The sequence below is a fragment of the Ananas comosus genome, linkage group 1 (genome assembly GCF_001540865.1).
Source record: "Ananas comosus cultivar F153 linkage group 1, ASM154086v1, whole genome shotgun sequence".
NCBI lineage: Eukaryota > Viridiplantae > Streptophyta > Magnoliopsida > Poales > Bromeliaceae > Ananas > Ananas comosus.
In genome coordinates, this window is record NC_033621.1 from 17,135,466 (window position 1) to 17,148,073 (window position 12,608).

At 42.5% G+C, this 12,608-nt stretch overlaps 1 protein-coding gene across 1 annotated transcript; it reads left to right on the forward strand.

Annotated features, from left to right (window-relative positions):
* LOC109719425 (serine/threonine-protein kinase CTR1-like) lies at positions 7,119-7,568 on the forward strand. Its single transcript, XM_020246139.1, has one exon. The coding sequence runs from the start codon at positions 7,119-7,121 to the stop codon at positions 7,566-7,568; it is 450 nt and encodes a 149-aa protein (XP_020101728.1).

Genomic DNA, 12,608 nt, shown 5'->3' on the forward strand with positions numbered 1-12,608 from the left:
CTAGAAAGAATATATGTGTCGGCCTGGCTGGCTTCTAGGGCATACATCTAACAGAACTAGACCTAAATTTTTAGTTTGCTTTTTCCTGTCAATGCAAAGTAAATTCTCTATTCCTTCTAAAGAGTGTGTCAATGCATGGATATTAAAATCAGTTAGTCGAAAATGGAAGGATTATAAGTATGAACTTAAAGCAAAATATAAGGTAAAGGATCAAACAGAGCAACAGATTGCAAATATTGTCCCAAATGAAATTATGCCTCAACAATGGATTGATCTTATTCGCATATGGTTCTCGGAGAAAAGTGAGGTAACATACTAGCATTATCAATGGCTTTAATAATGCTACTAAGATTTTTATTTCCTTCTTGTTAGTTGAATTTCTAAATTTTCACAAAATATTTATATAATAAATTTGTTACTTCTACAGTTGTACTCTTAGATAGGAAAGATGGCACGTGCAAATGTTAAAACTCCTCATACAACTGGATCAAATGAGCTTTGCTAGAAAAAGACAGGAATTTGTATGTTCTTTTTTTTATTGTTCTATTTTTTTTGTTGAAATAGTCATATAAAATTTTATGATAAGATGTATTTATAGTGTATAGTTCTTTATTTTATTTTATATTATATTATAACTTTCTATGCTGATTAAATTTATTTTTATGATGATGGTAGAAGGATGAGAACCATAGAGAACCGTCTCGTATTTAGTTTTTTGCATCGACTCATAAACAAAAGGACGAAAATTATATTAATGATACATCAAAGAGACTTGTGGTGCGTATATGTGTGCATTAATAACTTGTCAAGTATTAGTAGTCCTAATTAAGTTGTTGACATATTACTGTTTTTTTTCTATATGTAGGAGAAATGCATGACTGAAGTTGCGAAACGTTCGGCATCCTCTGAATCGCCTGATGTAATTTTTCAATTGGAAAATGAAGTTTTCAGTGAAATAATAGGAAAAGAGAAATATGGACAAGTTATTGGCTATGGACTTGGACCTTCGCCGACACAGGTGTTTGGGCCACAAGCGCAATTTAGGTTTATGGACAATGCAGAACAAAATAGTGTGGAATTGCAATAACAAATGAAAACTATGCAAAACAAGTATGAGTCCAAGTTGGCTGAAATGCAACAGAACTATGATACCAAATTGGCCGAGATGCAACAAGATTTTTAATCTCAATTGAACCAAGTCGCATCTATGCTCCAGATCTTTGCAAGATCATCAAGCGATTTAGGTGGTGTAGCTTCTAGGTTTCCTAATTTCACTACATCCTCTGACTCGGGCAATGCGGGCGAAAATTCTACTCCAGATATTTGGTTTAATTAACTTTTGAGTTCTGCTACAATTAAGATCCATTTTGAGACAAATCTGTCATATTTTGGTAATATTTTGCTTGTGATGTATGACCATGACTTGTTAGCTTTATAGTATTATTAGTGAACATGTTTCTTTCTATTATAAATGAATGTAGTTTCTTTTGAGTTTTATTTGCTTCTAAATATGTTTTCTGTCCTCTCAAAAAGTTGTAAGTTTATGCTTCAAGATATGTATAGTAGTAATGTGTATGAGTTTTATATCCAATGCAAAAAAAAAAGCTAAATATAATATCAATTAAACCATATTTTAATATTTAAAATATTGACGCTTTAAAGCATCAGCAGATTAAATGGTTTAATTATATAATTTAAAATCTTGTCACTTTTAAGAGTCAACAAATCAATAAATTAACTATGCTCAAAAGCATCCAAAATATTATGACGCTTTGTGCTGTCATTATCTAAGAGGGTAAAGTAGTTGGGTAGTCTAAAATAAAGACGCTTGTTAGCGTCCTCATTTTACTGCCGACGCTGTGACCTTGTGTCGGCTTATTTCTCTCGACTTTCAACTTACTGACGCATCTGACGATGCTTCTAAAAGCGTCGAAGGTTAATTTAGCAAGGCTTTTTAGCATCAACAACTGTGAAAATAAGCATTCTCCAAAATACTATTTATTGTAGTGAATGGGGGTCTCTATACATGGTAACAAAACCTCTCTCTCTCTCTACAAGATACAAAATAAAGAGAGAACCACCTAGTAAGCAAAAGAAACGCTCCTCGCTAGCTAACTAAGCGATTCCCTTGCCGCAATCCCGTGCCTCCACCGGTGTAGAGGGCTTTGAAAGAAAACCGCAAAACAGGGAGCGTGAGAACTATTAAATAATAGTTTCTAGTGGGCAATTACTGACTTCAGTGAAATGCGCCACTAGGCCCAAAGCAAAAAGGGGTAAGTAGATAAGTAAAAGCGATAGGAACGGCATGTGAATAAATATGTAAACTTACTACAACATGATATCTCTACTTAGCATGAAATTGCATAAATAAGAAAGCTATTCTATACATGAATAGGCAGAAATATACAACCAACATGATGTCTACAACGAAATAGTAAAATGTCAATGTTTACTATTCTAGTCAATGTCCACTTGACATGTTTAACTATTTAAAGTTCCAATCTTGTAAGACCCACCCGTAGGCTGTTTGGCCTGAAGACCCACCCGTAGGCTGTCTGGCCTGTGCCGTGCCTAATGTCCCCGTGGTAGTCAACATCCACACTCTAAGAATGAGCCTTGCCCATGGCAATCCACTTCGGCGCCCAATCTCGCACGGCGAGTATGTATCGCGATGGCTATCTCCGGAGTGCCGGCTTGTAGGGAGCGACCCTCACAAGCATGTGCGAATGAGCACAAAGGCAAGTAAGCATAAGATCTGTCTCAAGTCTCGAGTCTCAAGTCGTCATGTCTAAAACATGGAATGTATCAAATGTTTCAATAGCCTATCTCTATGTCATCTTGTCTAAAACATGGAACATAGTAGATGTCAATGGCCTACCACTATGTCTCTATATTAAAGTTTCACAGTTTGCTAGTTCATGTGCCCCTTCATGACACTTTTGCTCACTAGGTCAAAGCATGATAATTATGTTCATGAATACATAATTCTAATCATTTTCCTCGCACGAGACATGTAATCAACTCGCAAGGATAATCACTTCCACATGCATGCAACCTACACATATAGCTCTACTATATAGAGTGAAATTTTCGTTATACATAACACATGCATTTTAAGTATTCTAAAATTCACATAAATCCTATTTAGCATGGATATGAAATCATGTTGATGTTACGACAAGCATATAACGCATAGGGGCTATTTTGCCTCGGTCTCATGAAGCCAAACCCACCGAGGTTACCACAACCCTTCGTTTGCTCCGACGAAGGTGCCCACTAGCCTCCTAGTATCCTAGAAGCATCAAAAAATGAGACCAAAGAAGCAAACGAACAACTAAGGGGCCGATCACAAGCCAACACAAGAAAAGGAAGAAAACTCACCAAGTGCGAAGGTACCCCTCTCGATCTCCGAATGGGAGTAAGAGTCTTTCCAATCCAACCTATACAAAGGTTCTAAACCCATCAATTTGGTTCCAAAGCCCCCAAATCGAAAATCTCCAAATCTAACCCTAAAATCCAAAATCTAGGATTTTTACCAACAAAAAGCATAAAGCTCTAATCTAGAGGAAGGAAACTAACCACTAACCTCTAGGATGCTTCAAACCAAGCTCAAAGTCCACAAACTCCCAAGATCTTCCCTCAAGCAAGCTCCAACTACGAGCTCCAAGCTTCTAATGGTGAGAAGAGAGGGAAAGGGAGATGTCCAAAATCCTCCAATGCTTGCTCTCCTTCCTCTCCTCCTTTTTCTCCTTCTTCTTGTCTTTCTAGAGGGTGAGAGAGAATGTGAGAGAGGAATGAGGGAAAGAGAGAAGGGAAGTACCATATAACCCCCTCTCAACAACAAAATCCAAAAAACCCCCTCAACTCAACAACCTATGCACTGCCTGGTCTAGACAGTTTTCGGGCAGAGGGACCGGTCTCTCCCTCCCAGGGATCGGTCCCTCAGGACCCTCCCGCAGTCACGCGTACGGGAACCGGTCTCCCTGGCCAAGGGACCGGTTGCATCAGCCGACTGCCGCAACCAAGCTACGAGGGACCGGTCTCTCCCACCAGGGACCGATCATCGAGAGCTAAACTCTTGGGACAAAACCAAAAAAATCTCGGAATGCGAGCCGTGGGTCGAAACACTGTCAACGACCCTCCAAAAAATGCGGAAAGGCTCAGAACCCAAATCAAACACTCGAACCTCGCAATTTGCAAAGGTCCGGCGTGTTACAGTATGCTCTCATGGTAGTGGTAGAAAATATGAGATGAAACATAGTGGAATATGTGCATGAGGATTGGGTTGTGAACAATGAACTCTATAGTGCCATGACAATGTAAACCTAGAAAACATAGTGACATGAAACGATGACATTTGGATAGTAAACTGAGAACACTCATGACATGAGGATAGGGATTGATATCTCCCCTGGCATTGTTACCACTAGTTGGTAGGGTATCCTCGGGTTTAAAGGATTGGATCATACTCACATTACGTCTCTTTGCTTGCCGGTGGTCGCACGATCCAAGCTTGGTCTCCGGAGTACTTCAGGTAGGGGTTAACATAGCTACCCCGCAGATGGTCCCGGGTGAGTGTAGCGTTGAGTCTCCTCACTGGCGTGATTTTGTTGTGAGTCGGGGCTCAACTTTCGGGTTGGCCGGAATGATTGGGTTATGAATCGTGGATAGCATGCATCATAAGCATAGTAGTTGCTAGTACACGTGTTATTGTACCTGTTTATTGTATCATATTGCCAAAACATAGTAGCATGCTGCGGTCGACCCACTGGGAACTTTTGTTAGTTCCCATCCCACTTTGTTGCAGGGCCTAGCACGAGCGGACCGGCCGAGGATCGCGGAAAGGGCATAGCGCCCTAGATAGTAGCCTCCTTTGCATTAGAGTACCATATATTATTTTGAGAGACATGATGTATTTTGGGAGAGGTTACTTTTGAGAGATGTATATGTATTATAAAACAAATGATGTAAACCATTATGAATGCATTTTGGTGGATGAATGTAAACATTTAGAACGTGCAATGTAATAGCTAGTATTTCTCTCTTGCTCTTGTTCATGTTACTCTCTCGCATCATGTATGTTGATTATGTTTTTCCTGGGCAAACTAGATGTACATGATATTGTTGAGCCTTGGGCGGATAGGGGAAACCTTATCCGTTCGGCAGTCCGTCCAAGCGCCAGAACCGACCAAATAGTCGGTCTCGGGGCGTGGGGCGTGACACATGTGCATATGTTCTCACCCGCCACCCCCTTTCAGGTGACGTTGCTAGTCCGAGTCGGGACGGTTCGTGAGGCACGCGGTTAGTGGTCGTAGAGTGCTTCGGCCCGGTGAATCACGGTTTAATTTCTAATCTATTTCTCCCACTTAGATATTATGGTTCAGTTGGTTCTATGTTATTTGGATACACGTGGTTTTGTGAAATTAATAAGTACTTATGGTTTTCATATGAAATAATAAAAATAATTTTCTACCCCTCGTGGTAGCGTGTTTTTAAAGAAAAAGGTTTCTGTATGGGAAACAATTTTAAAAAGGGTTTTCTAGTTTTCATGAATCTTAATATTTCAAAATAAGTTTCCGAGTGTGAAATGTTTTAAACTGATAGATGTAGAATTATGAATATCATATGGTAAATTTGTGATGGAATGAATGTGATGTGGTGATTGTATGTGGATATGTATATAATGTGGTTGTATCTTACACTTGTGCGACGCCATGCAAATATAGGAGAGACTCTGTCCGTGTGAACAGTGGATTCCCTGCATTTGTGGTGTAGGTTTGTGAGCTTGGAGCGTTAAACGTTTCCAGGTCACACAATGTGACTGGGACCTCCTACAGTCGCGCNCTGACATCCTCCAGGGTCAGGGCTTCCAAAAAAAAAAAAAAATTTGGATACTTCCGCATTGATTTTAAAACCCAAAGGGGCCCCGAAGCGTGACATCAAAAGAGTACAATAAGAGAAGAAACAGTGTAAATATCTTCCAAAGAGTGCAAATTTTTTTTTAAAGAATATGATTTTTATCTTAAAGGGTACAGTTTACATCTCAAATAGTACAACTTACGTCCATAATAGTGCAACATTCTTTTAAAACAGTGTAATTTTATCTTAACAGTGCAACTTCATCTTTTTCTTCCTTCTTCTTTGAATTTTTTTATTATTCTCTAGTTTTTAACCTTTAGTTAATTTTTTTTATTTTAAATAAACAAAAGTGTTAAGCTAGAGATGCTCCCGTGCACTCCTCGCCCTTCTCGCCTTTGACATCGTCGAGGCCGCGCTAGCTGCCGCCCTTCGGGGTAGGCGGGTGTGCCGCGTGCCCCCTCCCTCGTCGGCGAGCTTTTCAGTGCCCAGAAGTGCTTTCTCTTTGTCGTCGGCAGCAGTTTGAACGGTGGGTTTTCAGAAGTGGGTTCGGCGGGTGCAAAATATGCTGCAGTAGAGATGGAGGGCGAAGGCGGAGGAAGAGAATGCGTTGCTGTTCTCGTTACTATCGCGGAGGGCTGCAGAGGGGGTGGAAGAGGGTCGGAGAGAAAAAAAAGAAGGTAACGACACGGCCTCGGCAGGGTTGAAGGCGAGAAAGGTAGGGGGTGTGGGGGCGGTTGAGAGCAAGAGTGCGCGGGGCAGAGGCTGGCCATCTCTGCCTCTGCTGCCTCTTCTGAGAGAAAAGAAAAAAACGAGAGAAAAAAAAAAAGAAAAAGAAAAGAAAAAAGGAAAAATTGACAAGTTTGCTGAAAATTCGAATCGAATCTGCAAAATCGAAAAAAACGATGAGTGAAAAAAAAGAGAGTGTATTTTGCTGGTTTGTTTGAAAACTTGAGTTTTCTTTTCCCTTTCTTTTACGCAGAAAACTAAAACTGGTTTCTCAAAATCACGCGGCTCATAGTTGTGTAGTCGTGGTTCACGAGAAAGGCAGATTCTCGTGGACCATGGCTTTAATGGAGACTGAGAAAGGTGGAGGAAGACTAGAAGGGACGCACAGCAGAAACCAACGTCCGCTATTCTTATCGTCACCAGCGAAAGCCCGTCCCAAAATACCAACAAAAAGGGGAAAAAAAGCGTCTAGTGTTTTTAATCTTCATTGCACCCTCTCTCTCTCTCCCCCTTCCTCTTCGTTTTGCATGGGCATGGAGATCCCGGGGAGGCGATCCGCATACTCCCTGCTGAGCCAATTCCCCGATGAGCCCACGCCCCTGGCGTCGTCCTCCGAGTGGGGCCTGCGGATCACCTTCGCCGCGGGGTTGCAGCGCCAATCCAGCGGCAGCAGCTTCGGCGAGAGCTCGCTGTCCGGCGACTACTACGCCCTGGCCACAGTGGCTATGGAGGGGCGGCCGAAGGAAGGCTCGGGGTCGGCGTCGTCAGCCGTCGCCAAGAGCTGGGCGCAGCAGGCCGAGGAGACGTACCCACTGCAGCTCGCCCTCGCCCTCCGCCTCTGCTCCGACGCCTCCACCGCCTCCGATCCTAATATCCTTGATCCTGGCGGTCACATCTTCCCTGCCGAGATCCTCCCCACAGAGTCACTCTCTCATCGGTTCTGGGTACGCACTTGCACGCCTTTCGTCCTTCCTCTGGTTTGACAATGCACTCCTCTTGCAATTCTCTTTTTCGATATGTCGTTGTCGTTTTATCTCACCAATTGCTTGCCCTTGTTGGAACACTACTGCACAAGCTGACCTCTTATTGGTTACCACGTTTGATAGGAAAGAAAATGATCCAAAAACCACCTAAACTGTGCCTGATTTGCAACACACCATTTGAACTTCAAAATGTTGAAATTTACAACCGGGACAATGATTCTCTTGCCTCGAAGCACCAGCTCAATTCCATAAATTTGGCGAAACTTCTGTTATGAAACTAATTATCTAGGTGAGCGCGTGAACCGGCAAGCTGATCATTTTATTGAAAATCTAATTCATGTGTGATCACATGAATAAGGGATAGCTGGCCAAATTGACGGAAATAGGGGCTTTGTGGTTGATTGCTTCAGATTCTTGTTAGCTGGTGAGCTGCAACATGTTAAAGGTCAGTTAGGGAATTGCAATTCACACAAGTTTAGATGGTTTTGGGGCCTTTTTTGCATTCTTATTGTATATGGAATTCATGCGTAGTGTGACACCCCAATAATCCCACATCGGATGGGAATAGGGTTGTCATTGGGTTTATATGAGACTTGGACACTAGTAATAATAACTGGGCTTAAGCATTTTGGGCTGGTGGTTTGGGCCCAACGAGTTATTGTTGCTAGTGGGCTGGGTCATTACATTTGGTATCAGAGCCGGTTCACCAGCTGGACATGTGTGGCGAGTCTCGGCTGAGCCAGAGTCTGGATGACGGGCTAGCGAGACGAGTCTCACATCGCCTGGTGTTCTTGGGCTGTGTATGTGATTCGACTGACGAGGACGTCAGAACCTTAACGGGGGGAGTCTGTGACACCCCAATAATCCCACATCGGATGGGAATAGGGTTGTCATTGGGTTTATATGAGACTTGGTGTCACGCCCGGGTACCAGCAGAAGCATAACCGGTACGTGCACAGACCCGCCATACATTTGCAGTATATAAGGCGTCTACGAAGAAAGCAAGTCGATAGGAAGTAAAACAAAGAAAGTCCTATCCTGATATCAGAGCAATGTACAAGTCGATATACTATCAGTAAAAGAACAAAGAGTATACAATCCAAAAAAATCTCAGCAAAAGGAGAAGAAGTATGAACTATAACATCTGGATCTACAACTCCGATACAACACAGGGTATACAAAAACATCTGTACAATGGTAGTCACTCTATACAATGGACATCACCCTCGGCCGTAGTCCTAGTAGCAAGGTGATCAACTAGCACGCTCCTAGCAAAGTCTAGCTAGACGCGACTCCCTTGCCACGATCCCTAACCTCTCCTGTAGATGGCTCTGTAAAAACAACCACCAAAAGGGCGTGAGACTATAAACAATAGTTCCCAGTGGGTAAGCCGCCAGCCTCGGCGAATTACACCACTAGGCTCATGATGTACTAAATGAAAGCGAAAGCAGTAATTGCATGATATATATAATTATGCAATGCTAACAGTAATGAGCATGTAAACAACATGTAATCATAGTCTCAACAGTAATAAATCAACTGAATAATAGAAGCATAGCAATTATGATAAGCATAAACATAAGCATAAACATAATCATAGAAGTGTAAGTACTACTGTACACTACAACTGATACTCATTCATTACTATCATTATCATTTTCACTTTCATTTTCATTCACTAGGACCTACTCAAGGTAGTCCAGCTTGCGCCGCGCCTAATGGCCCCGTGGTAGTATACACTCCCCACGGCAATCCACTTCGGCACCCAATCCCGCACGGGCAAGCAATTGTCGCGTAGGCCAACTCCGGAGTGCCGGCTTGTAGGGAGCTACCCTCACAAGCGTGTGCGAATGAGCACGATGGCAAGCAAGCAAAGTCCATTATCCACATGTCTCAATTTTCATATTTTCATTTGCAAAGTTCTTACCTTCGATCCTCAGATCGGAATTTCAATACACAAATAGTAACAAGAACTAGTATCCACTAGATTGTAAACATGTAAGGGTAATGCTAAATCACATGGCATTATAATCTTTCCGCTATTATGACACTATCAATATAGTCATAGTTCTCTACTTTAGAGTCAAGAGCATGTCATTGTTCTCTATTGTTCATAAGTCATTCAACTGAATTGAATATGAATATAAATACTTTCATGCATATATGTTCTCTACTTTATAGAGATTTCAGTTTACTTAAGCATCAATTATCACAATAATATGTTTCCAATTCTCTATCAATCACATATGCACTCAATGCACCTATGCGATTATTCTATTATGTAGATACATATAGAACATAGGGGAGTTCCACTTGCTCTGGTTAGGTCCGACCCACCTAGTACTAGGCTCCAAAAGTCACGAGAAGTCCCAATAATCAGCTCAACAAGGCTCCACTCCTGCTGAACACAAACATCAACATCGCGTCAAAATGACGACCGAAATGTCCGATTTCGGCCTAATTTACGCTTAGTACAAGGTAATAGCTTGAATTCCTGCTTTGAGGCTAGATTATTACCTCAAGATAAGTCTCCAAGAGCTCTCACAAGTCAACTAACGATGATCCAGGGCTCGATCGCACTCTCGCTACGAACAACATCGAAACGGCATCAAACTCATCATATATTAGCAACTATAGTCGGAATCTTGCAATTTCAGCTTCCTAACTGAAATTCTTGCTTACCTCAGGGTAGAACAGCTTCCAAACTAGCTTCTAAGAGTACAAATTCAGCTCAACGAAGCTCGAAGACCTGCTGCGAAGAAATAATCCGTAATTTGCATCAATTGCGCAAATAAGTGCATTTAGTTCCAATTTAACTTCATAAATGGCTAATTCTCTCAATTAACCTTCAAAGAAGCTTATCCCTGGTCTAAGGGGGTTCATTCACAGCTAATTAACTCAACTTTAATTGTTGAAATCTCAGATTCAAGCAACTCGAAGCAATAACTCAAATGCAACACATAAACAACTACTAGAACGTTGATAATGGAGAAAATCAAGTCGTTTACCTTCTCAAGCTTCCAACCAGCACCTTACTGGTCCAGGGCTGCAAAAATCCCTCCAAAACGCTCTCTTGCACGTGCACAAAGGCACTGCGACGCTCGCAACCAGCGAAGAACGCGCGCGACGACGAAAACGAGCGAAATCGGCGACTTCTTTGTAGAGAGAGAAAAACCTTAGAGAGAGAGAGAGAGAAAGATGGGAGAACACTCCTCTGGACTCCAGCAGGCTCCACTGAGTATCCCTGGTCGAGCTGGGGCCTTAAGGATAGAGATCAAGTGTGAAATTACCAAAATACCCAAGCTGCCACGTTTCTGCATCGTGTACCGGTACAAGCTAATGGCTGTACCGGTACAGCAAGCAGAAAAAGCTGGTTTTCGCCCGAGCAAAGCACTTTCATGCTTCTAGCCTTCCAAGCACTCTCTAACTTATTCAAAAACTTGTCCAAGTCATTTAGAACATGTAGAATAGTTCCACACTTCATTCCACACACTCGAACTCTGCAATTTGCGGAAGTCCAGTCTATTACACTTGGACACTAGTAATAATAACTGGGCTTAAGCATTTTGGGCTGGTGGTTTGGGCCCAACGAGTTATTGTTGCTAGTGGGCTGGGTCGTTACACGTAGTTTGCCCTAGGATGACTTTCTTCTGTAGGTTAGGAAGAAGATTAGAAAAGCTTATCAAAGGAGGTTTTGTTCCTGTTGCAAAATGTATAAAGAACTGATGAATCAACTATCTACATGAGCGAACAAAAGTGGAAAAAGAAACAGTAATGTGAGCTTATAAATGGCTGAAGAGAAGTAAGCTCAAATTCTATAATACATTCATTAGCTTAACATGCTTATATACTCTTGTAGAGACTTATCCCACCTCATTTTCTATTTTTTTAATCTTTGCATGTTCATATTTCTCATTGACAATGTTGTGCAAATGTCTAAACAACTCCAAAATCGTATCAAAGCATAAATGCATCGTCTTCTTTTACAAAAGTTTTAACTGGTGGGATAAGTATTGGGTTTGTGGAGCGATGTGACGAATTTATCCTATAGGGCTTGTTTCTTTCCACTATTTTAGAAATTCTAGCGAAGCAGCTAAGATCCGATGATCCGAAGAAATTAAACTAACTCGCTCGCGTGCGTGCGATGGATCCGATCCTATGGAAACTCCAAGGTGTGATCTTTTCTAATCGATCTCTTATTTAACTTTTCGAATTCCAGATTTGTCATTTATTTCTTTTAGTTTGATTCCTAAGAATCGCTCAATCTGTATTTTTAAGTAATTGTCAAGAACCCTAAACCGTCCTGCATCATATTTGACATCAGAGCTAAGTTTTATCATAACGAACCAATCATGTCACGCCCCGTGACTGCCAATTTGGCCGGTTCGGACCCGTACACAGACGCCGAACGAACAGAACCTCTTCTGTTCGCACAAGGCTCAACGGTAACTATCAAACATGTATAAAAAAATGCCCAGAAAAAATTCTAATATACATGGCTTACACGAGGGTAAGCAACACAAGCAAGTGAAAGCAGTTAACTAAATCATCTATAGATATATTAATTCTTGAGTTTTACTGTGGCATACATGGCGCCTCCTCAGCACCCACCCTCTCTGTCGTTTCTCTTTAGGCGGGCGCGGGCGAGGGCCGCAAGCGGGCGCCGGGCGCGGGTCGGGAGCACGTGGGGGAAAGAGAGGGGGGGAGAGAGAGAGCCGGGGGGAAGGAGGGTGGGGAGAGGAAGAGAGGGGAAGAGAGAGAAAGAGAGAGAGAGAGAGAGAGAGAGAGAGAGCCGGGGGGTCGCTTATAGTGGGTGGACGAGAGGGAAGAGAGTGAGAGACAAAGAGGCCGGGGGGCGGCCTGCATGTGCGGGTGACCCGTACCGCCCGAGCGCTAGCGGCGAGAGATGAGGAGAGAGACTCTCTCCACCCCCCTTACCCCCCCTCGGGCTCTCTCCTCGCTCTTACGCTCATTCTTCTGCCGACGGCTCTGTTCGCCTCTCTTCTCCCCTACCCTCCCCGACTCTCTCACTTCTCTTTC

Bases quoted from the DNA above. Each gene is read 5' to 3' on its own strand.
- LOC109719425 (XM_020246139.1), top strand. From the start codon at position 7,119: ATGGAGATCCCGGGGAGGCGATCCGCATACTCCCTGCTGAGCCAATTC.